At 37.2% G+C, this 25,650-nt stretch overlaps 1 protein-coding gene across 2 annotated transcripts in view; it reads left to right on the top strand.

The window, feature by feature from the left end:
• The first annotated feature begins 1,901 nt into the window (after positions 1-1,901).
• LOC114654602 (GRAM domain-containing protein 2B) overlaps positions 1,902-25,650 on the top strand; it is a 44,006-nt gene continuing 20,257 nt past the window's right edge. The window contains exons 1-2 of one of the 2 annotated variants that reach the window (XM_028805236.2): positions 1,902-2,545; positions 23,128-23,250. In XM_028805236.2, the coding sequence (XP_028661069.1) occupies positions 2,406-2,545; positions 23,128-23,250 (263 nt within the window). In that variant the 5' untranslated portion in view covers positions 1,902-2,405. Of the gene's footprint in view, positions 2,546-22,983; positions 23,043-23,127; positions 23,251-25,650 lie in introns of those variants that run through there. The other variant, XM_051929645.1, reaches the window with a different exon arrangement.

The raw sequence follows: 25,650 nt of genomic DNA, 5'->3' as shown, positions 1-25,650 counted from the left end.
TTCCACTTTAAATCTGTAATAATTTCTGTCCTTTTTGAATCATACCAACATAACAGCCATTGGTAAAACCCAAGTTTTATTTTCTAGGGCCACCTCAGGCTATCATTATAAGCTCCATTCACTTCCCACAATTAGTGATGAGAAAGACATAAAACTCTAAACATGTTGCAAATATATCTATTCTCATTAAGTAAATCATACAATACAATTAAAACAAAATACCAGTTATCACAGTTCATCACTTAGGAGACTGTAGAGAGTGAGCATATTCTATCATTCTGGTGTAAGGCAAAAATATTTTATTGATATCTAGGTGTTCAGTGTAACTCAATAAACAAAGTGCATTTGACATTTTCAGAGTCTGTGTTTTAGTACACTCACAGGCTCCCATATAATAGCATATCCTGAAAAAGACAAGAGGACTCTGACAGAAGATCCACACAGCAAGCAGTAAAAACAAAGACACTAGATATAAGCATCTACCTTTACATCATGAAGTCCAACTATCTTTTCAAAAATTCCCTTACACACTACACTCCTTTATTACTAATTAATGAGATTGGGTGATGCAATACTCTCATTAGGCTGTAGCCCACCCTCATATATTATAGAGTCAAGTAACCTAATTCCTCAATATATAAGCATACCATAACATACTCACTAGATCCTTGTATAACCGATTTGTGGAATTCTAATACTTTGCTATAGTTTTACACATCTTTTTTACTTCAAGCATTGCCACTTCTGTTCTTCATTTTCCATTTAATTTGACATCAAGTTATAACGGCATATATATTTTGTCACAATTCATATAACATAATCCTGTAAAAGGTGCATGAGGTCACAATGAACAAAATATGTAAATTGTGTGGCGCAGAGGATACTGTTAAAAAAAAAAAAAAAGTTGTTATGTAGTGTTTAGGTCTTGTATGTTTTATAGGGTGACCTTGTCTTTTGGTGGACTATAAAGCTCACTAGTGTATGGCATGGTCAGATTTCTACTGGTAGAATACATTCTCAAGACTTGACAAGATACAACTTTTTACCTGTGGTGTCTCTTCCTTTTGGTTTCTATTTCTCACTCTTGCTGTGTCTGCTCTTGAAGTAGACTGGCCATCTTTCTTTTTCATCGGTCAGTGGTCCAAAGAAGTAGACCAACCTGCAATGCTTGGGAAATAATTACATTTCTGGTTGAGGTAATTAGGGAACATTTCAAGATATTTAGTCCTATTTAATTCTTTACCCTTAGGGGGTGATTTCACCTCAGCACCATTTTGTGTTTGAAATCTGTCACAGCTGGGGACACTTTTTACTGCTGTTTTTTTTTAAATATCTGCAGCCATATTATTTCTTTTTGCCATACATGTTAACATGTGTGGGGTTTTCATGTTCTCCCTGGGGTTGTGTGGGTTTTTCTCCCACATTCCAAAGATGAATGTTTTGTTATTTGGAAACTAAATTGGTCAGGTATATGTCCTTTCATGTAAAGATTCGTCATCTCATTAGCCAATATACAAGTCACATAACGTGCTGACCACCTAGTTGGTGGGCCCTGCAGGCTGGTGCAGTCATGATAGTCTCACGCAGCAGTGATCGTTAGCTATTATTAAGAGCATTTGCTGAGACTTCAAAAAGTATTCGTCATATTTAAATTAACACATTCTTTATTATAAATAAGAATACACCCTAACTCGTGACAATAACAAAAGACTTCTAAAAACTATACGATTTATAAGCTGTATGGCAAAACATTGCTTAAGTGAAAACTACGTGCTTTAAATGTTATTAGCTAATTTGTTTAAAATACGTCACGCATATTTTCCAAATTGCAAATGTCTAACATGCAGCACCACCTAAATTATTTAGGCCTGTCTGTGTGAAACTGTGGACTGCTTTATCAATCTTTAATTTTCTCTCTTTCACTTGTTAGTTGGCGGACTTAGAACACTTGCCGGTACTTAAAAAGCCGGGGGGTGTAAACTTGCCTCTTGGTCTTCTGTGAAGTGCTAAACGGTGCAAACTGTACCAACGTGGCGGGTTGTGCTGTTGTTAAGTCAAGGCTAAGGAAAGTAGGAGAAACCCGATATACGGGTTTGCCTTCTTTTAGTGGGCTGGTTTCAGCCGGTAACAGAAAGGAAATTAGGTTTTGTGGACAAACCGGTAACTACACGCTTTTAGGCTACAGCTTCTACTCAAAGTAGCTTGTATTCATTTTGAATAACAAAAAGTAAAGTGTTGGGAGTAATAAAGTGAGTCTCTTTGTTGGTGGGCCGGGCTATCCTCCTCCTCGTCCTACTCCTCCTCCTTGCTCTCCAGCCGAGCGGTGAAGTTGCAGTACTGTGGTCTTTTATCAGCGAGGTCAAAGGCACGCGATCTGTGGCCAAGCGGGACAGGATCGCTGTGAGATGGTGCTAATGATCGAGCAGCAACAGCCGAGTCCGCTGCCGCCACCACCGCCTTGTCCTTCTCCGCTTTTGACTCCCGTGGAAGAAGCCAAGCCATTCCGGTCTGTTAGCAAGAAGGAGCTCAAGGGAGTTACTTTTCAGTAAGTACAAGAGCCGTCTTCTGTGCGGGGCACGGTAGGGAATGGTGGAAACAAACGGTTCTGGCCAGTTATAGATAGCAGTTGAAAAGTCTGTAAAGCCGTATCTGTCAGGCTGACTTTGGCGGCTTTCTGTCTACCGGTGGAAAGTTTTCTTTGCAGAAAGTAGTGTGCAGTGCGTTGTTTCTCGGAGGGGCAAACGGTGTCGAAAAAAATCAAGTGGCAACTACTGTAAGCAGACTTTATTTGACCCACGTAAAACTTGTTCCCCCCTGTTTGGTCTATTTTTTGCACAGTTCCGAAAAGCATTGGGCTCCAGCCGAGGAGTTTGAACAGCTGTCACTTCCTCTCGTGCAACAGACTATGCTGGCCCTATAAGCTGCTACTGTTTTCTCCACACTTCTACATTGATCTTCATGGAAAACCGGTTGTAGTGTACATGATGGGTTTAGCTTGTGTTAGCAGAATTCTGAACAATAGTTTATGTAATATTTGCTCCATGTGTTTCTATGGTGGGAAAACGCCAACAGCTCTCTAGGCTGTTGTCGCCGAACTTTTCAAATCACCTGGGTCACAAACTCGCCTGTAAACGGTGAATGCCATATCCAAAGGGTTTGGGGTCTATGCCAAATGTTTAGAAGAACCGGTGGTTATATAAATGATCAGCAGACCCGGGTTCATAAAGTTGTTTGGAATGCTCGCCATTTCTTTATCGCGAAAGCGTGGCAAGTAAGATTTCTTAGTGATGTTGCCTTACAGAACTTGATTGAAAATTGTTTATTCACTTGAATGGTACATACAGAACTTAATTCATCATTATGTATCTTTTTTCTTCAAATCCAAACAAAACACTCTGCTGTGGCGTCACAATATTGATGCATTAAAAACGAGTTTAATATGCCATACCCCACCCTTTCAGCTGTAACCTGCTCAATGCACAGTGACTGACTTTATTGTACTGTATGTTATATGAGAGCTCGGATAGTATGGTGGAAAAGGGAAAGTTTTAAAATTCCTCCTAAGCCTTTTGTTGCTAACGTGACAATGGGGATCAGACTGTTGACATATTCAAAATTAATCTTGGTAAATCTGTCTAAAAGTATGTTTTAGCTTTATAGTACTTTAAAGAAGAGACTTGTTTGTTTGTGGATTTTCATTGAATTAGTCATCCATGAGATTTAATTTTAAAAAATTGATCTCACCACGGCCTTTATTTTATCAACAGTTTTACAAGTTTCAAGCTGCAGTTCCAGTATCTATTGTACTTTGATACACGCTCAACATGCAGATCCGTGGTTTGTGTACAGTGTTGGTTTACAGACCCCCTTGTACTTTTTAAGGTGATGTTTCATTTGTTAAACTACTGTTTTGGCATTTGTTGCCTTGCCTCAAAAGCTTCTGTTTAACAACTTTGTGTTAGTTATGACAGTTTAAAGTTTTCAGTGGCTTTCACAGTGGATGTTAACTTTAGCAGCTGAAATAAAAAAATTACTTGACCAATGTAGCAATTTACAGAGTACAAGTATTCGTCACCAGTTTTCTTCCCACTCCTTATTGAATGTAAAAATTAGAGTCAAATCCAGCTTTGAAAACTTTTTTTTTTTTTTTTTTTTTAAGGGGGTATAGTTAATAATACATCCATCCATTTTCCAACCCGCTGAATCCGAACACAGGGTCACGGGGGGGTCTGCTGGAGCCAATCCCAGCCAACACAGGGCACAAGGCAGGAAGCAATCCCGGGCAGGGTGCCAACCCACCGCAGGACACACACACAAACATACCAAGCACACACTAGGGCCAATTTAGAATCGCCAGTCCACCTAACCTGCATGTCTTTGTACTGTGGGAGGAAACCCACGCAGACAGGGGGAGAACATGCAAACTCCACGCAGGGAGGACCCGGGAAGCGAACCCAGGTCCCCAGGTCTCCCAACTGCGAGGCAGCAGCACTACCCACTGCGCCACCATGCCGCCCTCCATAGTTTAATGCATATTGTATATCGTGAACAATCACCCGAGTAATCCGGGGGGGAATTGCAGGAAACTTTTAATGGCAGTAATGTTATCGTAAAAAAGACTGCAAGGCTGACAGATCATTTAAGGGTATGAGAATAGATTTTAAGATTACTTGAAATCTTTCAAGATATCTCCAGATTACTGTAAGGCATCTTCAAGTGTTTGAATTGCCTTTTGGCAAAGGAAGAATCTGGATGTTTCTTCAAAACCTGCAGTCAACAGTGTTTAGCCATTGCCCTGGAGAGTGGTGTGTTGCATGTTGGCCAGACATGCACGTGACAATAAATTGAACTTAAACCTGTTAATATTTTGTGTACTTGTGTACTAAACGGACGGCAGTGAAACCTCCCTAACAGAGCTCGACACTAGAATTCAATTTGGTGCCTGTCTTTAAAAAGAAAAAAAAAAAAAATTTATTCCAATAAATGTTTTTTGTTTAGTTCCCTAGTAGTACCCTACTTTTTTTGCTGCCATAAATTATGTGGTGGACCTAACCTCTACTGCCTAGATGAGCATGTACTGTATGCTATAACCCTACCTTCATTTTTTTATATACTGTAAAATATACGGTATTTAACAAGGGCTGCGTTAGCATCCATCCAATAATAAGATTAACTAATCAGATTTAGACCTAATGTTAGCCTATTTACAGACCTAATATTAGCCTTTTCAAGTCAAACAGTGCAGTAATAATTTATGTTCTACATTTTTTCAGGTAATGTAGTTATACTCAAATCCTGGTGCGGGACAGTAGTGACATATTCCAGGTTGACAAGTACATACAAGTAAGAATTTCACAACTCTGTAAAGGTGAAAAATAATGACTCTCTAATTTAAAAACAATTATTCCTAACCGTATGCAGTAGACTGGTACTATGTCCAGGCCTGGCTTCCTATCTTGTACCTGATGCAGCCATGAACTGGATTAAGTGTCTTTCACGATGAGGTTATTTTTAACCCCATACACTGAACAAAGTGTCATTATTGGTAGTTTTGAATTTGTCCTTGTGGTCCTCTATGCAGATCAAATGAAAGCTATTTTCACAAGGTGAAAAAATGAAGTGTAGCTGTGTTAGACTAACAAAGTTAAACTTAGTGATATTAATAATGATAATGGTGTACAGAATCTATTCTGATAGGTAATATTGGCTTTATGTGTTTTGCTTTCTTTGCTATTAATGTATTCATCCCAAGTTAAAATGATATCCATCCATTCATTATCCAACCCGCTATATCCTAACACAGGGTCACGGGGGTCTGCTGGAGCCAATCCCAGCCAACACAGGGCGCAAGGCGGAACAAACCCCGGGCAGGGCGCCAGCCCATCGCAGGGAGCACACACTAGGGACAGTTTAGGATCGCCAGTGCACCTAACCTGCATGTCTTTGGACTGTGGGAGGAAACCGGAGCAGCCGGAGGGAACCCACGCCAAACACTGGAGAACATGCAAACTCCACGCAGGGAGAACCCGGGAAGCGAACCCAGGTCTCCTAACTGCAAGGCAGCAGCGCTACCACTGCTATAATCTTCTTTCAGTTAAGAGTTACTGGTTGACCTAACAGTATGTCTTTGCCCTGTGGGATAAACGCAAAGATGAGAACTTGTGAATTTTGAACAGATGTCCATGCTGGGTTCTGACTGGAGTCTTAGTGGTGTTGGACAGCAATACTTTTGTTTTGAGCTAGTTTGTCAGAGAGCACAGTTGTGCTAATACAAGCTGAATACATTTCATTTGCTTCAGAGTTTCCTTTAAAAAGATTCTGCTTTTGGAAGAACTGAATTGTTTAGGAAACATTTTTGTGATTGAAACAAGTTTAAAAGTTAAGGGAATGGTAAGTAAATTTTCTTAACTACATAATTTGGAGGTTAATTGTGGTTTTAAGGCACAGGATTGAGGATTCATACTCCACTGCTTACTTTGTGTGACTTGTATTTTAGATTTTTTTTTTTTCCCCATCTTCTGTATGTATAAAGTTCTATGAGATGAAACTAGTAATCGTATTTTAAAAAATTGCATATAGGCCGTCTCTATTGTGACTGTGTTTTTTGTTTTGTTATTGCTGGCAGCAGTGTCCTGTCTGTGTTAATCACCTTTCATGGTATTCAGTCATTTATTAGATGCCTGGATATTACAGCTTTTTGGTCACATAGTTTGAAGGGGAGTATAGGTACCATGCTACTAAAGCTGATATCAAACAGCATTACTTTTTGTCATGGGGTATGCCAGATTTGCCTACAGCAGTTGCTGATCCAGTCACCGCACCATGTCAGATTAAATAACTGAAAATTACAGCCCATGTTCAATTACCAATTAAGTGGCAATTTTCCAGCACAGTTGTACTTACCCCTTTTTCTGACATCTAGTAATGTTCTGCCTGATGGAGCAAGTGCTCTTTGAAGGGTTAATTGCTATAGTGTGTTCAGCAGCAGTCTCAGCCCTTTTTCTTTTTTCTGTTCTGTTATACTATGCAAAATGTAAGACATCAGACAGACGAGCTTGTCTTCTGTTTGTGAGGTCCAAATACCCAGTACTGGAAGGATTAATAGCTGCAGTGCTTTCAGTTTCTGCCTTTTTTTTCCCCCATTCTGTTTTAATACATAAAATACACATCATCAGATAGACATCTTCTATTTTGTGAAATTCAAAACATGCATGTTCTTTATTATATACATTATACTTGTGGTTGAGAGCATGCACAGCCTGCCTCTCCAACTAAACAGAAAATCAACCCTGTTTGGTCTTATTAGAGGACGCTGCAGACTAGTTGGTCGCAGGATTTGTGTATGTCGCATAAGGCAATCGGCTTCAGAGGGGCATGTTCCTGGCTGCCTTCGATCTGCCAAGATTATGTAGATGAAAGCTACGACTGAATCACTGGAAAAGTCCAGTGTGGCAAGCTTTACTCTGGTTTGTTAGTGTCCATTATGTTTTGTTTCTCACATGTTTTGTTTGATTCAGGTGCCATGTACATTTCATCTCCTGGGCCTACAATGGTTGTTAAGAAGTAGATGCTGTTGCTGGACATATTAGAATATACTGGGATGTTGGCATTTAGTAAAAAAGCAAACTTAATGTATAAAGTTTTATTTTATTTTAAAGTTATGCTTTTAGTAAGTTTTTGGAAGAGCGAGTTGCTTAAAAAAAACTTTCGATTAGGGCTTATGGACCATGCCATAATTTGAGTTAGTTTATACCTTTTTATGATGAATTTAAATCTAGTGTACGAATACCATTTATTAACCAATGTTCCGCCTTGTGTCATTACTAATTCCTGCCATTAAATGTAACTAATGGTCATGTTAGACTACTGTGTATTATTAAATGTGTGGTTGCAACAGCTATCAAATATGGACAGTGATGCAGATCCACTAGCCCAGGGGTAGGCAACGTCGGTCCTGGAGTACCACAGTATGTGCAGGTTTTTGTTCCAACCCAGTTCCTTAACGAGAACTCAATTATTGCTGATGAAGCACATATTGCTTAAGTGACATTTTAATGCTTCATTTTAGTGGTCTCGCTTGTTAAGGTTCTCCAACCTTAATTGCTTATTTCAATCTTAAACTGCTGCATTCAGTGTTTTAATTGCTCCTTATTAGCAATAAGATGTAAAAGACAAAGCAGCCAGCAGTTCTCCAGCTAGCTTTTTTCCAATTACATCTGTGTGTGTTCATCATGCACGGTTTGATTTAATAAAACACTTAATAGAAAAATGTGACAGACTGAAAATGATCTGTTTTAGGCTTCAAATCATTTGGATGATATCCTTGGAAAGGAAAAAAATCTACGATATAAAAGCCTTGCATTGCACAGACTAACAAGCCATAAAATTAAATAAGGTCTGAGATTGGCAATGATTGGTTTCTAATTAAGCAATTGGGTTGAATGAAAACCTGTAGCCACTGCGGCTCACCAGGACCGACATTGCCTACCCCTGTTTTACATCTTATTGCTAATAAGGAGCAATTAAAACACTGAATGCAGCAGTTTAAGATTGAAATAAGCAATTAAGGTTGGAGAACCTTAACAAGCGAGACCACTAAAATGAATCATTAAAATGTCACTTAAGCAATATGTGCTTCATCAGCAATAATTGAGTTCTCGTTAAGAAACTGGGTTGGAACAAAAACCTGCACATACTGTGGCACTCCAGGATCGACGTTGCCTACCCCTGCACTAGCCTACTAGAAAGTAAGACTATTAAATTGACAATAATTATGAAAATCTTTGAATGTACATTATATTTGATAGTGAGTTGAACTTTTCAAGTTTCTAACGAGTCCTTGTGTATGTCTGTATAACATTGTGAATTTTTTTTCAGATGTCTTATGTGTACTGTGTATTGCTCTTTGTTTAGAAAAAAATAATCATTATGAATGAAATTTAGTAATGTTGTACCCAGTCAGTAAGATTATCTTTTTTGTTTTCAAATTCAAAGTAATTTGGAACCTTCCATTTACTTGGAGAAGCTGAGTGTTGCATGAAGCATAAAAATCCTAACTGCTAATAGCATATCCTTATTGTGCAAAGTTCCTCATTTTGCCTGTTGCACACAGTAGAGGTGAGGAAATTTTTGTTTAAAGGGTGGAAAGTCTTCACATAATTTTCTGTTAGAGGGGTAAAACAATGCCATTGGCAGTCAGTCTGTTTATTATAGAGGACGTAATGTTTCGGTTGGTTTGGGCTTGGCTGGAGATGTTCCTAGCTACACTGAGTAAAAGGCCAGAACATTCTTTCTGTTTCTGGTTCTATCAGGTTCTTTGTGAGTCTTTTCAAATTAAACAAAAATGTGTTCTACAATAATGATCAGTGAGGTAGTCTAAAATTTATCAGATACCATTTACTTTGTCAAATCCCATTAGTGGCAGAAGTGGCTCTACACAGTTTGGCCCTACAGCAAGGCCCTTAACCTGAAATTGGTTTATCCTGGGTATGATGTTAACAGGGAAAATTTGGTTGTTGGTGGCAGGATTCCTGTGTGGTGCTGAGGTGTCACCCATTGCACGGCTGCTCTCGGGTCCCAATCCAGGTGGTTCCTTGTGTGGTGTGTACAGCAATGCACTCTAAACAACTAATGCTCCCAACCAAACTAACTTGGCTGGGGGGGGGGGGTGGTAGAGGAACATTTGTGAAACTAGTAGTCTAGCACTTCTGAATTGACAGTTGGTAGGAACTGTGCAGTTGTGTAATATCTAAGATGTTTTTGTTAAGAGTGTTTGGAGGAAGTTGTCAGATTGATCCAAAAATTTCAGTGTTCACACTTCTGAATTGCAAGCACTTAAATTGTGTTATTCTGGTTTGAAATATCCCGTAAAGAAGTGTATATTCAGTCACAAGTTTACTATTGAAGATCTGTTTGGGGATTGGGAGGGTTTTTGTAAAGGGTCACAGGAATTCTTTTTTTTTAATATGGAACTTTGCTGTTGAAATAGTATTTGTAGGGTTGTTTTGAACTTCCCAAGGGCCTAAAGACAACAACAAAAAATATACATTTTAAATTCTCCTGCTTTAGAACTAGTGTTTAGAAGAAGTGGCAGTATTTTAACACACCCAAGATTATAACTCTGGACAGACGGTATGGTTATACTAATCCTATTAGTTATGTTTGGCTAAATGTTAACTGCAGTTTATTTATTGGCCTCTTAAGTAAAGGATCGAAAAGGTGTTGGAGAGATTTGTTTTGCCAGTGTATCAGAATTTGAGATGCTGCACAAGATTAGAAGGATTATCTTTGTGTGTCAATTGTGAATAAAAATTAAAATTTTACTCTATGAACTACTTTCTGTGCTCTTTTTAATACCTGCTTCAAACTGTAAATTACTGTTTCTAGTAGGGATGTATGGCCTGTTTAGTAACTTGCACAACAGCCTTAGAAAAAATGTAAAATACTGATGTGTTATTTATAGTATCTGCCAATACTGATGTGTTTTTACTCAATCGGTCAAGAACAGATCCTTTGTGGTTGTAGGAGTCCACATTAAATTGTCAATGTGCTATTTGTCTTGATGATTATTAATGCTGTCACAAGATTAGTAATTGATTTTCTTTTGCCTTTGGAAAACTAACCATGAAAGTAGAAACCTTGAAGTAAGATTGAGTGGGGTTATGCAGTTTATGATCACATGCATCATTCATATTTAACTGTAATAGGTTATCTGCACACGCTCTTCTGCTTTCCATGTCAGCCAGCTTCTTCACATCTGGCACTGATATCAAAACAAACTAGCTATGGCATTTTTCACGTGATCGCTTCAAGATATGCCCAATCGCATTATTCAAACATTGTGCCAAACGTCAGGAACTAAAATGGAGAAATGCATCAAACTGTGTTTCAGCTACATCCACTACGAAGGTAAGCCCTGGACATATAAAAAAAAAACTTGTCTACTATGAACTAACCATAAAGCTCTCTCCGGATAGTGACAATACATTTAGATTGAGTTTCCACATCGGAGGTATGTATGTTTGTGTACCTTTTATGTTCAGGTTCCAGTAAGTACAACAAGTTCAGTTGTAGAGCTATCTGTGTGCTGAAACTTTAAAATGTCTTTTTCTCAGACATTATCGCCACTAAACAAAAATCGCAACTGGTTCAGACAATGGATGTGACCAAGCTGGCTGAGATTTCACTGGAAGTTGGTCAGCACTACTGTGTGCATATAGCCTACTTTAGTGGGTTTTTTTTTTTTTTTTTTTGTTTTGTTTTTTTTTTTTTTCCTTCTACAGTTTTTAAAAACTAAACACAAGCATGTAATAACCCTTCAGTGTGTTTTGAAACTAAAAATGGTCCCAAGGAGTCCATCCATCCATTATCCAACCCGCTATATCCTAACTACAGGGTCACGGGGGGGGGGGGGTCTGCTGGAGCCAATCCCAGCCAACACAGGGCGCAAGGCAGGAAACAAACCCCGGGCAGGGTGCCAGCTCACCGCAGGGCATGCACACACTAGGGACAATTTAAAATCGCCAATGCACCTAACCTGCATGTCTTTGGACAGTGGGAGGAAACCGGAGTACCCGGAGGAAACCCACACAGACACGGGGAGAACATGCAAACTCCACTCAGGGAGGACCCGGGAAGTGAACCCAGGTCTCCTAACTGCAAGGCAGCAGCGCTACCGCTGCACCACAGTGCCGCCCGTCCCAAGGAGTCCTACTTTGTAATTACTGTTGAAATTCACAAGATGTTAATTATATCATGTTTAACTGATGCCTGCCAATAAATTTTTGACTAGCCAGTGTTGGAAAGCCTGCCACTATTGGTGTTGCCACTGCATGATTAATAATTTTGAAACTGGAAGACTATAAAGTTTAATTGCTTTGTTTTGTAAAGCATTTATACTAATGAATGAAATGATTCATCCAGTTGGACTTCAGTGGCATATAGTTCATCTCTTAAAGAAAGAACTTCTAATGCAACATACACATCGTGAAGATGAATAATATTGAATATTTGATGGTGGAACACACCAGGCTTAATTTTATTAAGTAGGAAAAATTATCTTTTACTATCATTTTTTACTTTATTTGTGTGTAAACATGATATAGGTTTCTTTGTCTGTTTTATGAAGGAGTACGAACGGGGCCAATTTATAATCTTCAGACTGTTGGCACCACACTATAATGCAAATACATTTTGTCTCTAACATTTCACATAATGTTCTGACCCTGCCACTATGGCAAAACAAAGCTGTTGCATTGTATTCTGTACTTTTGTTGATAATGGCAATAAAATATTTAAAGTGAATTAGTTTTTGTGGACCAGCAGTGGAATTACAGGATCGGATGAGAAAAACCTACATGTGTTTTAGTCCACTTAATGTATATTTTTTTCAATTTCAGGCATTGGTTGTCCAGCATTGTAATGGAATTACAGGTTAGCTTATGGAAGAGTAAACAAAGATAAGAGGGCTATAATAGCAAAAAGGGCATACGGCATGTTGCAGTTGAAAGATTGGACAAATAAGATTCTCCAGTATCAGCAATGTACACAAGTAGCTTGGTGCAGTTCAGGGTATATATCTGGGCATATAATAACAATGGGCAGTGGCATAACTTTCAATTGTAGGTGGAATATGGACTTCCCAAAGGAAGGTTACTTATAAATACAAGTGCCACATAAAGTACATTAACTAACTAGTACCTCAAGAGCACTGTTCCATAATAAATTGATGCCAGCTACCTCATTGCCTTTGAGCCCTAGATATGCTGCATTGTATTTCATAAATACTATACAGTTAGCAAAGTCTGTTTATGCAGGAAAAAACAATTGCCAAAATCTTGAAGCTAGAAACCATTCATAATTGTAAATGTTACCTGAATGTACTTGAGCATGCAAAATTCTGTCCTATGTTAAGCCTGTCTGTAGTACGTGGCTATGCGTTCCTTCCCATATACTGTAATTGTTGTACAAACATCATGGCCAGAGCTTACAGAATTTTTACTATACAGAACCCAACAAGCATACTACACAATGGCTAACCACAAACCAGTGTGTAAGGTTTTACAGAATATTTTGGTTGTGTGTTAGTGTTGTAAGTTGATATTTTTATCTCCTTTCTGAAATTGTGGCCGAGGATTCTTGTTTTGTAAAGCAACTGCAATGGCTATTTGCATTCCTGATGTCATAGTAGCTGTCTACTTTGCACTAATGTGCTGAAACTCCAACGTGGTGCTTTTTTTTTTTTTTTCGCTTTTTTTTTTTTTTTTTTTTTAATGCCTCTCGGTTTTAAGATTTTTCTTCGTCTGACACTGTACAATATACTTGGGATGTGTAACATTATGAAACTGGTAAAACACAAAATTCTAACTTTGATCTACAGTACAATAAATAGCCCATATTAGCAATGACCAGAAAATGCTAACATGTCTGTAAAAGGCGAACCTTTCTCAGTTCAGTGTGGAACATTAAGTTTTGTGGAAACACCATGCCAAAACCAAAAAATTCTACAATGACTTCAAAGAAAGGAAACTGGTACTCATTTCTTTCTGAACAACTTGGGAATCCTTCAGCAATGAGGAGCATTTTTTTTCAAATGGATGACCTTCAAGCCTTTCTTTGCAAGAGTGGGTGCCTTGGTAAATTTCCCACAAGCATTGGAACTCATTGTTATGACTGGGTTGCCTGCAGCTGGCATTTCCTCCTTGAATCCAGGTCATTAACAGTCCTAAACCGAGATTAGAGAATGAGGGCACATAAACAACAAGGGTGGTGCAAAAGTGCCCAGTTAAGTGCCGTGAAGTCTTTAATGTCTACATACATTGTTTATTATAGATTTACTTTAATAAAAGTCCCAAATAAATCCACAAGCAGTTAAAAGGTTTAAAACAATCCGGATCAGTTCATTAAAGAATTATGAGCCTCAATTCATCTTTCTATAACTGTGCATCCTCTGCTCACCTGCAGAATGTTAATGGAGATTTTACCTGACTGTGCTTAAACATAACCAGCAATTAGCTTGCAGCTGAACAGCTTTGCAATGGAGCACTCCCATACCCACAAGCCTAAGCAGAGCCGCACTGTTTTTATCTAGAAACTCTCAATGACGCAGACCTTTTAATGTGCTTGACCACACTTATTCTTCAAAAAAAACCAAAATAAGAACCCAAAAGTTTCTAGTTCTCTTCAGACTTGAAAGTATTAAATGTCAAATTTCAGAATTCTGCCATCAGAAAAGAGATTGAACAAGTGTGGGTGTCTTGGAATTGTAGAAAGGTGAATACTTTTTATTTGCAAATCGTGCTCTGGATTTATTTATAACGTTTGATTTAAGAATGCAAATTCATTCGCTTTTCATGATTGATATTTAATCCCCTTTTAACTTTAGAAATCTGTAAACAAAGCATCCTACACAATAAATGAACATAATGCAAGGAAACTTTTCTCAGAAAAGTGTGTGTGTGGTGTGTTTTACTTTTCTTTTAAACAACATTTTTCAATAGGAGCATATGCACAGGGAGTTGGTTGGCTGCACAAGCTGTCCGCCAATATCACTCACTTTGATTGCACCAATATACTACTTGATATTCTCTGGTAACTTCTTGCCAAATCAATAAAAGGACATAGTAAGTATTGTCATGGGGTGAGCAGGGCTCATTGGAATCCTTATGAATTGAATTACTCTTGTGCACACAGACAAACGCATATATGCACTTAAGTACAGATTATGAGTAATGCTTCCACAGCTCCTTAGAACTTCAATTTGGAATTCATTAGCTTTTTCTTGAACAGAGCAGATTTGTATCCCCTTGGATACATATTATATTATACTGTATTAAATATAAAAATTTTTCTTTTCGCGTTTGAAACGGAAATTACGTATGACCACACGGTATGGAAATTACCTATGACCACAGAACATATAATATAGGAACTAATCCCTTCATTTGTGGACTCCATTTTTATATCGTCTTTACGAATTGTTATTTGTGTGGGAGTTATTTTACTGATATTGAAAAGAAGTAAACGCAAACAAGCTGATCTATCCCATAGAAGTGCGCCTGGCGTCACCCTCTCCCAGCCCTCCTCTCTGGACTACAGCGCTGAGCCGTCCGCCGCCAGGCACGTTCTGACAGAAGTTTTATTTATTTGTCCACGTGACTGTCGCGGAAACTGCCAAATTGTACATTTTTTTTTTTTTTTTAGTTGGCAGTACTTGATAGTAGAAGAGATGAGGAAAACAGCTTTGTGTCTTTCTACTTTTTAACTACGCCAAGCTGTAAACAATGTGAAGACGAGACCGCCTTCAGTGGCGAGGGGGTCGTACGAACAAAGTGGACGCTGGGAGGCGCGCAGTGTCGGGCTGCTCTGCCGAGTCAAGAGCTTTGCAGTTTCGGGCAGCGTCCTCTCTTCTAGCACTGTTTCTGACACTTCAAGTCCCCCGTTGGCTCCTGGGAGAGTGGAAATCTTTGCGAATGAGTGTAATCGGCGCCATCGAAGCAGGACTCTGTTTGTAAATTGCCCTGCACGACTACTTACTGTCCCTTAAGGTAACTTTGGGTCACTAAAACCCCACAACATTCAAGGTTGCTTTTGTGATTAATTATTTTAAGAAGTAAATAACAGGCATGTAGTGCAAGGTTGTCAGGCAGAAATTTGGACGATCACATAGAAAATGTAATTTCTATACCACAGCGGTCGTGTATCGCCTTTCACAAGGCATCTACTACTTACCTGTTGTGTTCTTGCACCTTTTAAATGTAGTTTACCTGAAACCACTCCAGTAGTGCTCAATGTATCTTTACTTCTTAAATGTTAATATTTTACGGTTTAATAACTTAGACTACATTTTATTTTTTTCCCTTGCATTCAGTGAGCGAAGCCACTGGGTAATCAGCTAGTAGTTTCTAAAGATCACTTAGAATGTACCTTTAAACCTAAAATGGGCATGTTCTGTGCTGTTTTAATGCACATCAGTTCCATACTGCACTTCCTGCAGGTTACAAGGTTATCTTAAATACATGGTTTGGCTTGACATCTAAGACTCATGTAAAACTCTGTTTACATGTTCATTTTTACCCTTGAACTTCAAGCCTCCTGTTGTCCCTTTTTTCTGTAATGAAGTTTTTGTCATTAAGGTCAGAATACAAGTTTTGTTTACACTATTTGGCTTATTGTAGAGCTGTGGTGTCTCTCTCTCTTCCATGTGTGCATTAGAATTGGACTTTTCATTGGCTCAAAGGTTATTTTTCTTTTAAAACTGAGGTCCGTGGAGTGTGGGTGATTTCCTATTTGAATTTGTAATGAAAACCGGTTTGTCAGCCCATTGTGTGGCAAAATTTTCCAGGGATTTTGTGGATCCAAAAATCTAGCCAGTCATTAGTTACAACAACAATAAGTATTGTTGGGTCTCGGTGAGTCTCTTAAATTAAATGTGGATAATGTTGTGCTGGCTTATTTTTAAACATGTCTCTTCTCTCTCCTTCCCCCCCCCCCCCCTTATTTTTTTTTCTTTTCAAAATTTATGGAAGAAAAATGATCATTCTGAATCCGATAGTTTTAAATGAAAATCTTTGTTTTACCCTCCTTACTATTTTTAGTTGCCCTATTTCTCCCTACCCCAGCGTTTTAGTTTCTAATCCCGGTCAATTCTATTCCTCTGGCTATTGTTTTCTTGCCACATTCAAAAGGCATGCATATCTGGTTAATTCCCAGCTCTAAATTGGGTTCTGTATGAAATGAATCTGGTCATGTCTGGGTACATTGTCCAGAGTATGTTTCTTTATGCCAGGTACACCTGATATAGACCCTGAACTCTTAGCACTGTATTGCCATTTTGCTATTTATTTTTTTTATCCATTTCATTTAAATATGCATTTATATAGCATGTTTTAAGGTTAAAATGTTTAGCTGTGGTGTTTTGTTAATATAAGAAATCTTTGCTTGCCCCACCCTGTATTATCTTTTTGGTTTTTAGCCTCTGATGTGTGTTGAACTGTGGTTTCTGTCATCTTGAATTAATGGAAAGTTTTTGTATTTAAATAGTAATACACTGGCCATCAGAGAAACCATATTTAATTGTTTATACAGGGTGGCACAAGGAAACGGAGAAATTTTTCAATTGACATTCAATGCACGAATAAACACATTAATGATAAAATGTACAGGATATGCAATTAATGATGGTAATCCATATTCATTCAGTATTCATTTTATTTTTTGAAGAAGACATCATGAAGGGGTTGTCAGTTTCTCTGTACACATTCTGACTGTTGTGGAAATTCTGCATTGCTCGACGTAACAGTCAAGAGGAATGCCATCCTTTTTTAATAAAAGGCTGAACCAGTTTTTTCGAAATTACACACCCATGTTGTAATCACATGAGCAGACGGGACACAATCATGACATCCTAACTGGTAATGACTCCGAAATTCCCTTTGCGCAGCAGTCACACTATCACCATTCTTATAAAAGGCTTATAACTAATAGCAAGGGGTTCTAAACAAGGTCACATTGGTCCCAAACAACTGCTGATGCCCCAGGGTTGCCAACACGTAGTTCTAAAGTTTCCTGTTTCCATGCACCACCCTGTATTAATAAAGGTAGACCCTTGGAAGTCCAAACTTTTAATAATGTAGCTGAAGCCCAGATGCCAAAAAATGGTGTTGTTGGGCAGCATAAAATGTGAATGAATACCAAAGAGTTTGTGGAATAGTTGGTTAGTACAGTTAGTACTGTCCACCCATACTTCCCCAGGTGTTTCTGTGGGAGTCCTCTGGGGAGACCCTGAAAATTTTTCAGCTTAAATCTGTCAAGTTTTGCAGAGAAAGAAACTGTAAGCTAGAAGGGCATCAGAGTTGATTACCGAAATTTTTAGAAATGCTCCGGAATATTTTTGATCTCAAAGGGACTCTCTAGGAAATGGTTGACTCTGCAATGGAAAGTTTGATTTATAAAAAACAGAAATTGTACACACAGAGAAAATGTCAATAAGATTTTAACATGTACTTAAACAGGATGTTCAAAACTTAACCTCTACAATTAACAATGTAACTGGGTGATCAAAGAAATAACAGATTTAAGAAACATTAAGAAGTCCTTTATATTCCTCAGTTTAAAGAAGATGAGCCGTAAGCCAGGAAATTCTTTATTAAAATGCAAATACCACTTCTTAATACAGTCTGCTGGAGAGCTTGATATTTTTGAGGCTCTATGAAATTCATAATGCCATAAACTCATTGCAAAGCAGAATCAGATATCCAGAATATTGTTAGTAATGTTTGCTGAGGCTAAAGTATAAAATAAAAATCCACAAAAAATATTACCAAAATTTGTTAGTGTACATGATATTGATCTTTCACTGTTCAAGATCTTCATGAAACCTTTAGCTAAAAGTATTTAAGTGCTTTTCTCTATAATATCACAAGATAAACCTTTTTATTAATGACACACTATCCAATCTTTGGTGCTTTATTTAATGTAATATACTGTCCTATAGAATTGGGTTTCTTGGCCAGTTCCTATTTCATACTACTTTTTACCAAAAATCTGCCATTACTATCTCTGAATGCAGAAAAAGCTTTTGACAAATTTGAATGGGTTTATCTATTTACCTATTTGTGCAATTTATTGTTCAAGAATTAAATAACTCAACATGTCCCAAAGCTACTGGACTAGTTAAAATACAGTATATACTCCAAATATTTCAGTTTAGAGTTTGAAACTAGACAAGGGTGTCAATTATCCCCAATACTTATTTTTCCTGTGGAACTACTAGTCAGTCACTTTTGGAATCCGTCTGAGGTGAAAGGAATTCTAAGGCAAGGGCTTGAACAGAAAAGGCTTTTTCTTGTCAAGCCCTGATAACCTGGTGCTTTATATCTTTTAGCTATATCTGTCATTAAGTACTACATTTTCTAGGAGAATTTCATAGGATTCCCAGATTCAAAATTAATTTGAACAGAATAGTAATTTTTACAGTGAAGTCTGTGGTATGTTGTGCCAGGCTGAATACATTTTCACTGATTGTATTGGAACATGATGTCACGGTGGCTTAGTTGTAGTTCTGCAATGTCATTACAAGTAGCCCAGGGTTTGTGTCTTGGGTGCTGTACGTGTTCTGGTTGTCTCGCCATAGTCCAAAGTAGTGCTGAATCGGTACTGAAAGTTTGACTTTGGTATTAATGCCAGCTTTCGAACCTTTAGTACTGGTACCAAAACTGTTCTGAAATAAGAAACCGACAACTTAAGTTCTCTGTTTTACTGCATCGGCCCTGATATGCCTCACAATTGTTTGACTCCCTGGTGTGCTGGGCTACACGTTGCAATTGGGACTTCACAGTTGTCAAGAGGAAGCATCTAATCAGTAAGGGGTAGGGATCCCCCATTTAACTTTTCATAACATCAAAGCATGTAGTTTTATTTCATGAAGTGTCTATGAAACATATTTTTCTACATCTGCAATAGTGAGTGTCCAAGGGAAGGGGGTGGGTTTTTTTTTTTTTTTTTTTCTCCTCCCTCCTCCTAATGTTAAATGCTGGTACAGTACTCTACCGTTTTTAAAATTGGGTTTTTTCAGTACTTTCTACTGCTCCGCTCATTGTACCTTTTAATAATAGCAATTAAACACTAGCAGAGCAGACACCCAGGTAAACGCTGAAACTAAACACTGAAAGGCTGCAACAGACCCACTAATCAGTAAATAATGGATTAAACCATTAGAACACCTGGAAAAGTAAAATAAAAATCAAGGTGAAAATATTGTTTAAAATGCATTATTCCTATATAACTGCTTAGTACATTTTAATTTTTTTTTTTTTTTTTTTTTTAACCAAACTTACTTTTGTAATTTCTATAATTTTCCCAAAACACAATCTGGTAAATAACACTTCACTTAGTTAGCCAGGAGTCTAATTAAAAATGGAAGCTGGTTGGAACAAAAATCTGCAGCCACAGTGGATCCCCACGGTCTAGTGTAATTCTAAATCTAAAAATATTTTTGATTCTTTATTTGCGGTTTGTATTCTACTGTATGTAAAGAATAGTTTTTAATTGGGATTTTGTAATCATATAGTTTCTTTGTTGGTATTAGCCGATTTGCTTTTTTTTTTTTTTTTTGAGGGTTGTGCATAAATGCACACCATTAGGCAATTCCCTTTGTGGCAGGTTGATAATTGCCCAGCACCAAATATTTGCAGGAATTTCTTCCGTGTCAAACTGCAGCTGTCACTTTTTACTTTTTTTTTTTTTTTTTTTTTTTTTTTTTTGAGGGAGTTGTAATGACTTAAGTTCTACAATGACATTTTTTTTTTTTTTAAGTTACAAGGATTCCTGAAGCAGAACTGTGAAGAAATACTAAACTAAAACTCAATGCTAAGGCAATATGTTTAAAAAGCGCACACCCAACTCGTAACTTGTAAAATACAAGTTGAACAATAAACCATGAATCAGAATTACACTTCAAAGTGAAATTTTGTAGATCTTAGAAATTTAGCCAAAATGGAAAATCTCCTGATTGTAGGTGAAATAATGACTAGTGTCAGTTTTGGTCAAGGTGATAAATGTATTATGTCAGCAGACTTGGAGATGTTGGAATTGTTTGCTGACTGGTATTGGCAGATTGATTATTCTTCAAGGTCAGTTTTCTTTAGAAAATATCTAATAATCATAAATGGTAAGAGTTAAATCTGTCTAATGTAACTTGTAATGCCTAATGGGAGCGGTTAGTGGCAGGGATGCAGTTTATGCACCTACTAAAAGCAGCATACAGTACTTCATTTCTAAATGCAAATTGTCAAACACTAATTTGTGTAATTCACTTGTATTTTAAAAGCCAAAATAATGATCAACACTATAATAACTAAAATTGTAAAAGTACATGTTGTTAAATGGTGTGGGAACAAATGGAATGTAGTTTTTCGTTAAGGTCACTGCAGCTCAATAATTGAGGCTTCATACACAGGCGTAAGCAGAAGCAAAGTCTGACAATGTGTAAGGCCCTTTGACAACAAAACCACAAAGGCTGTATTACAGAAGTTCAGAAATCTATTTTAATCTTCAGTTTAAAGTTTGACTTTACAAAATTAACCTTAAGGTAGGGGCTAATGTAGAACAAAATGTGAGAAATTTTGTAAAATTTATCACTAATTCAAAATGTCACAAACTAATCTGTGTCAATTTAAATATTACTCTTTGGTGTTACTAAGCAGCTAATGCCTCCTCCATATACTGATTCAAACCTGATTTAGTGTGCCGTTTTTAAAAAAATAAATAAATAAATAAAAAATAAAGTTTATTGTGCAAATCAATATATCATGAATACTTGTTTACCAATTCTTGTGGCACTAATGTTTAGATTTTTAATATTGACTTTAAGCAATATTTTTAGCTAATGTCCATGAACAAATTTAACATATAGACATAGAACCAGATGCATCTTACCATGTGATGATATTGTGAGGAAGTGACTTCAAACATTGCACCCAAGCCAAAGTTGGTTCCCTCCTCATGTCCTGGTGAAAATGAGAGAGGCACTTGCTCTCTGTAACAGTGGATGGGCCTGGTGTGTGTGTTTTTTTTTTTTTTTTTTTAAATGTCATTCCTCTGATTGAGAATATGTATGGTTCTGTCTTGTGTTATTTCTAACTGCCTTTATTAAGTGTTTATTTAAATGCAGAGATGCACATCAACCCATATGCATTTTCAATGGTGCTTTTGTGTGTGCCTCACCCAAGTTCATGCTTTTTCATACTGTAACTCATTCCACATATGCCCACATGTCATTTTGTAATTCAAGTCCTCTAAGGAAAAAAAAAATGGAGACATTTTCTGTCATGTGCAGATATTTTGTTCATCTGTAAGACTTGTCTTGTGGTAGTCTTTTAGTTTGATGCCTTTTTGCCAGTTAAAGATCTGTTGTAGGCAAAGTGTAGTTTTTATTTTCATAGCCATTGATCTTTGTCTGCCTTTCAGTTGTGCTGGTGCTGAATATTAAGTTATTCAGCAAAGTATAGATAGGGTTTTCACTGTACAGAAAATATTTGACTCGCTTTAGTCAAACATTCATCAGTTACACTGAGATCCACATAAGATTTGTTGTACTAAAGTGAGGAGCAAATTTTATACCTTATACATATTTTAATATTAATCTTCATTACATTTTTATGGTGCTAATGTTTGCTAATATGCTTTTAACAATATTTAACATTTTGAGGATTATAAATGTTTATCCTCTTTCACTCTTGAAATTCCCTGTTTGTGAACACTTAACATTGATCCCAATCAGGTTATCCCTACCAATCCAGAATGGATATCCGTGATATTCCCAGAATACAACAAGGGCCAAATTCCAGTTCTATAATTAACACTACTTTCGTAATGCAGTACATTGTCAAAACCTAAAGGTGACCTGGGTGACTGGTTAACACAGGAACTTTGATCAACCTTTTTTCTCATTGATATATTAGAGAGGTTATTTTCTCTGGGATCTTATATAGAAGATTTTTATATAGCCCCATTCCATTGCCCTTAATAATATAATTGTACTTTCTGTATCTGCCAGTATCTAGTGTTCACAATATCTGTATTTTGTATTATTGCATATCATATTCATAGCAATATGGCTTTAAAAAAAAAAAAAAAAAAGCTGTAATTGTTTGTGCTTCAACTTAATTGTGTGGAAATTCAACTCCAAAGCTCCTTTCTTCCCACTAATCAGTTAATCACTTTGCATTTCATTCGTACAACAGTTTACATACCTTGAAGTTACATGTCTGGAGTGTTTGGTATTTTTTTTTCTCGTTTTTAAATGACATGAATTAAATGTTCTCCATGTGTTTGAGTCTGATTTAAAACCTTTCCTCCTATATTCTTCGGTGGTTTCTTTTGTAATCCCAAGACTGTAATTAACTTTGTTTTTTTTATAACCACATCTATGCAATGGAAATCTACAAGGCCTTGGTAATAGTATGTTGTTCATTACACTGCAGTTAACTCTAATGGCAGATGCCTTTGCTAGAGTATGAAGATTGTAAAAGTGAAACTGAAAGGTTTGTAGTTGCACCTTTTTACAATTTCACTGCCTTTTAAATTGTGTTTATCCACTTGATAGTGACTTGTTGTTTTCTTTGACAGCTCTGAAGGAGAAAATGGGTCTGAAGAGAAACCAAAGAAGGCTGGAAAGCCTCTAGAATTGCTGCATTCATTGAATATTGATGCAGAGCTCAGTGAGATCAAAAAGAAGCAGTCTCCATCACGGTGAGGCTCTAATTTTCCTCCTATTAAAAGCCTGTAGTAAGGTAATGCAAGGCAGCAATGTAAGTTTATGTTCCACCTGTGTGTCTTTCGGACATACAGAACATAGTGCTGTGGTGGTATGAGTGTGTGCACAAGATTACTTGTGTAAATGCCTTATAATGGTGTTGTGGTGCTTTCATTTTTTGTGACATTTTAAAATATTCAGTTGTCTTTTTTTATATAAACGTGTGCAGGATGATTAAGCATGTTAAAGGCACAAATATTTCATTTTATTCTGCTGTTTAAATGAAGTGAAATGAATACATACTGTACCTGTATATAGTTAAAATTGGATAATTTTAGGGGAAAATGTAAAATTTCACAATATGATGGAAACATCCAATGCTTACAGAGAATACACTATACAACAACATTTGCTATTTTAAGTACCAATCTCTGGCATGAATAAACTCTAGCTGGAGGTGTACCTGTTTATATAAAATAACCTGTCAGTCAGTCCATTATTTTAAGATGGGTGGCAGAAGGTCAATTTTGTAACTCGTGTTAAGGACTCATTAAACCTAGTTACGTTTCTTTTCAATCTATGCCACAATTGTGGGGGAAAAAAAATACATTTTCTATCCTGTAAAGATAAACTGTCACTTTGTCAGTGCTTCACTTTATTGACATTGTTAGTGACATAACTTCTTGGGAAGCAGTTGGCATTTTTAGTGATTTAAAGGGAGCAGTGTGTCCTCGACATATGCTTTTGAACTGAATATTTCTGAATGTCATCGTCTTGTGGTAACTTACACGAACAAACTTGAATGGATCACTGTATAGAATCCTAAAATCTGGAAGCCAACTCTTCAGTTTGCAATCCTGTTAACTAGTTAGTTGGCATTCTATTAGAGAGCCCAGTTTTCATCTCTCCGATGAAATAAACCAAAGTACAGTAAAACCTATGTCCTTCACTCAGTTAACCATCACAGGGGGGTGGGTGGGAACCTTGTGCACACCAGACCCTACCTCTCTACTGCTTTGTGGTACGCTGCAAGCTATGCACATTGGAACAATTCTCCCTTGTGCTAGCACATAATATTCTTCGACAGTACCACATGTTGTGCCGTATTTCAAAATCAGTTGGTTATATACCTTCAATTTTAATAATGTTTTTTAGCTTTTCTCTTTTGTTACAATTAATCGGCTATACATCATGGCAGGTAAACATATGCGTGTGGTGTTGGAATTGTGACAAGAAATTTGAAATTATGAAATCGTTTGCAAAATGGCAAAAACACTTTTAAGTATTGCTTTAATTTACAGAGTAGGAAGAACAGTGAGCAAAGTAGTGTGGTACTAATTGGAAAGTTTTGAAAATGGAAACCACCGACGGTAATGTTCTGTATTAATATTCATGTTCCTCTGCATTGCAATTTTTTTTAACTGTTGTTAATATATTGTGATGTGCGGGCAGGTGGAATGAATGCTGTAAGTGATGGGACTAGGTGAAGGGCTTCTGTTCTGGAAGGGATGGACATGAGTGGCAGGAGAGGTTAGGAATAAAAGGAAGGTGTGGCTGAAGGAAGTTTTGAGTAGGGAATCGGGAGACCTAGTAGTAGTTTGTGGTATAGAGACAGAACGTGAGTGGCAGGAGATAAACTGTTTGGTAGGGAAAGCTTTCTTTTATTGTTTTGGAGGTGTGTGCCGTAACTGAGAAAAGTATAAGACAAGGCGCCATTCATTATGGAATGAAGACTTCAAGTAAAGCATAGAAAATTCCAGCACTTCTGAGTTGTTTGCTTTATTACACTGGTTGTTACAGTATTGTATGAATTGAATTTTGTTAAAATTTTATGACTATTCACTAAACTAAGCTAATGTATATCATTTTTAAAGTTTATGTTCAGTTATCAGTGTTTTATCTTATCCATCACAGCCTTGGTCCCAACCCCTGAAAGATAATCAAGGTTTTACTCTACATGGGGTTGTACCCTTTTTGGAAGTACTGTCTTTGAAGTTATTTGTCATGTAGGGCAAGATTTAATGAAAAGTCATCAAACCTAAAATGGATAATATATTTACCTAATGGGTGATTAATTATGCTTAATATCTAATTGCGACTTTTGAAAAGTTTGGAAAACTTTTCATGTCTAAGATCTAAATCATTTTATATAGGATACTAAACCACACTGTTTGTAATATCTAATTTAAATTGCTTTCAGCCAATGAATTTTCTCCACCTGATTCCTGTATTCTATCTCATTACCTTTATCAATACACCTCATTAGTGCAGGATCATTGGAGAAGCAGGTGATATGACCTGGTATTATATTTATACAGTAGTATGTGGTGTACAGAGAGAACAGAAAAGGAGACTGGACTGTTCTTGTGGTGCTCCAGTGAACAAGAACACAATGG

The sequence above is a fragment of the Erpetoichthys calabaricus genome, chromosome 7 (assembly GCF_900747795.2).
Source record: "Erpetoichthys calabaricus chromosome 7, fErpCal1.3, whole genome shotgun sequence".
Taxonomy (NCBI): Eukaryota; Metazoa; Chordata; class Cladistia; order Polypteriformes; family Polypteridae; genus Erpetoichthys; species Erpetoichthys calabaricus.
This window is presented reverse-complemented; position numbering and strand designations above follow the sequence as displayed.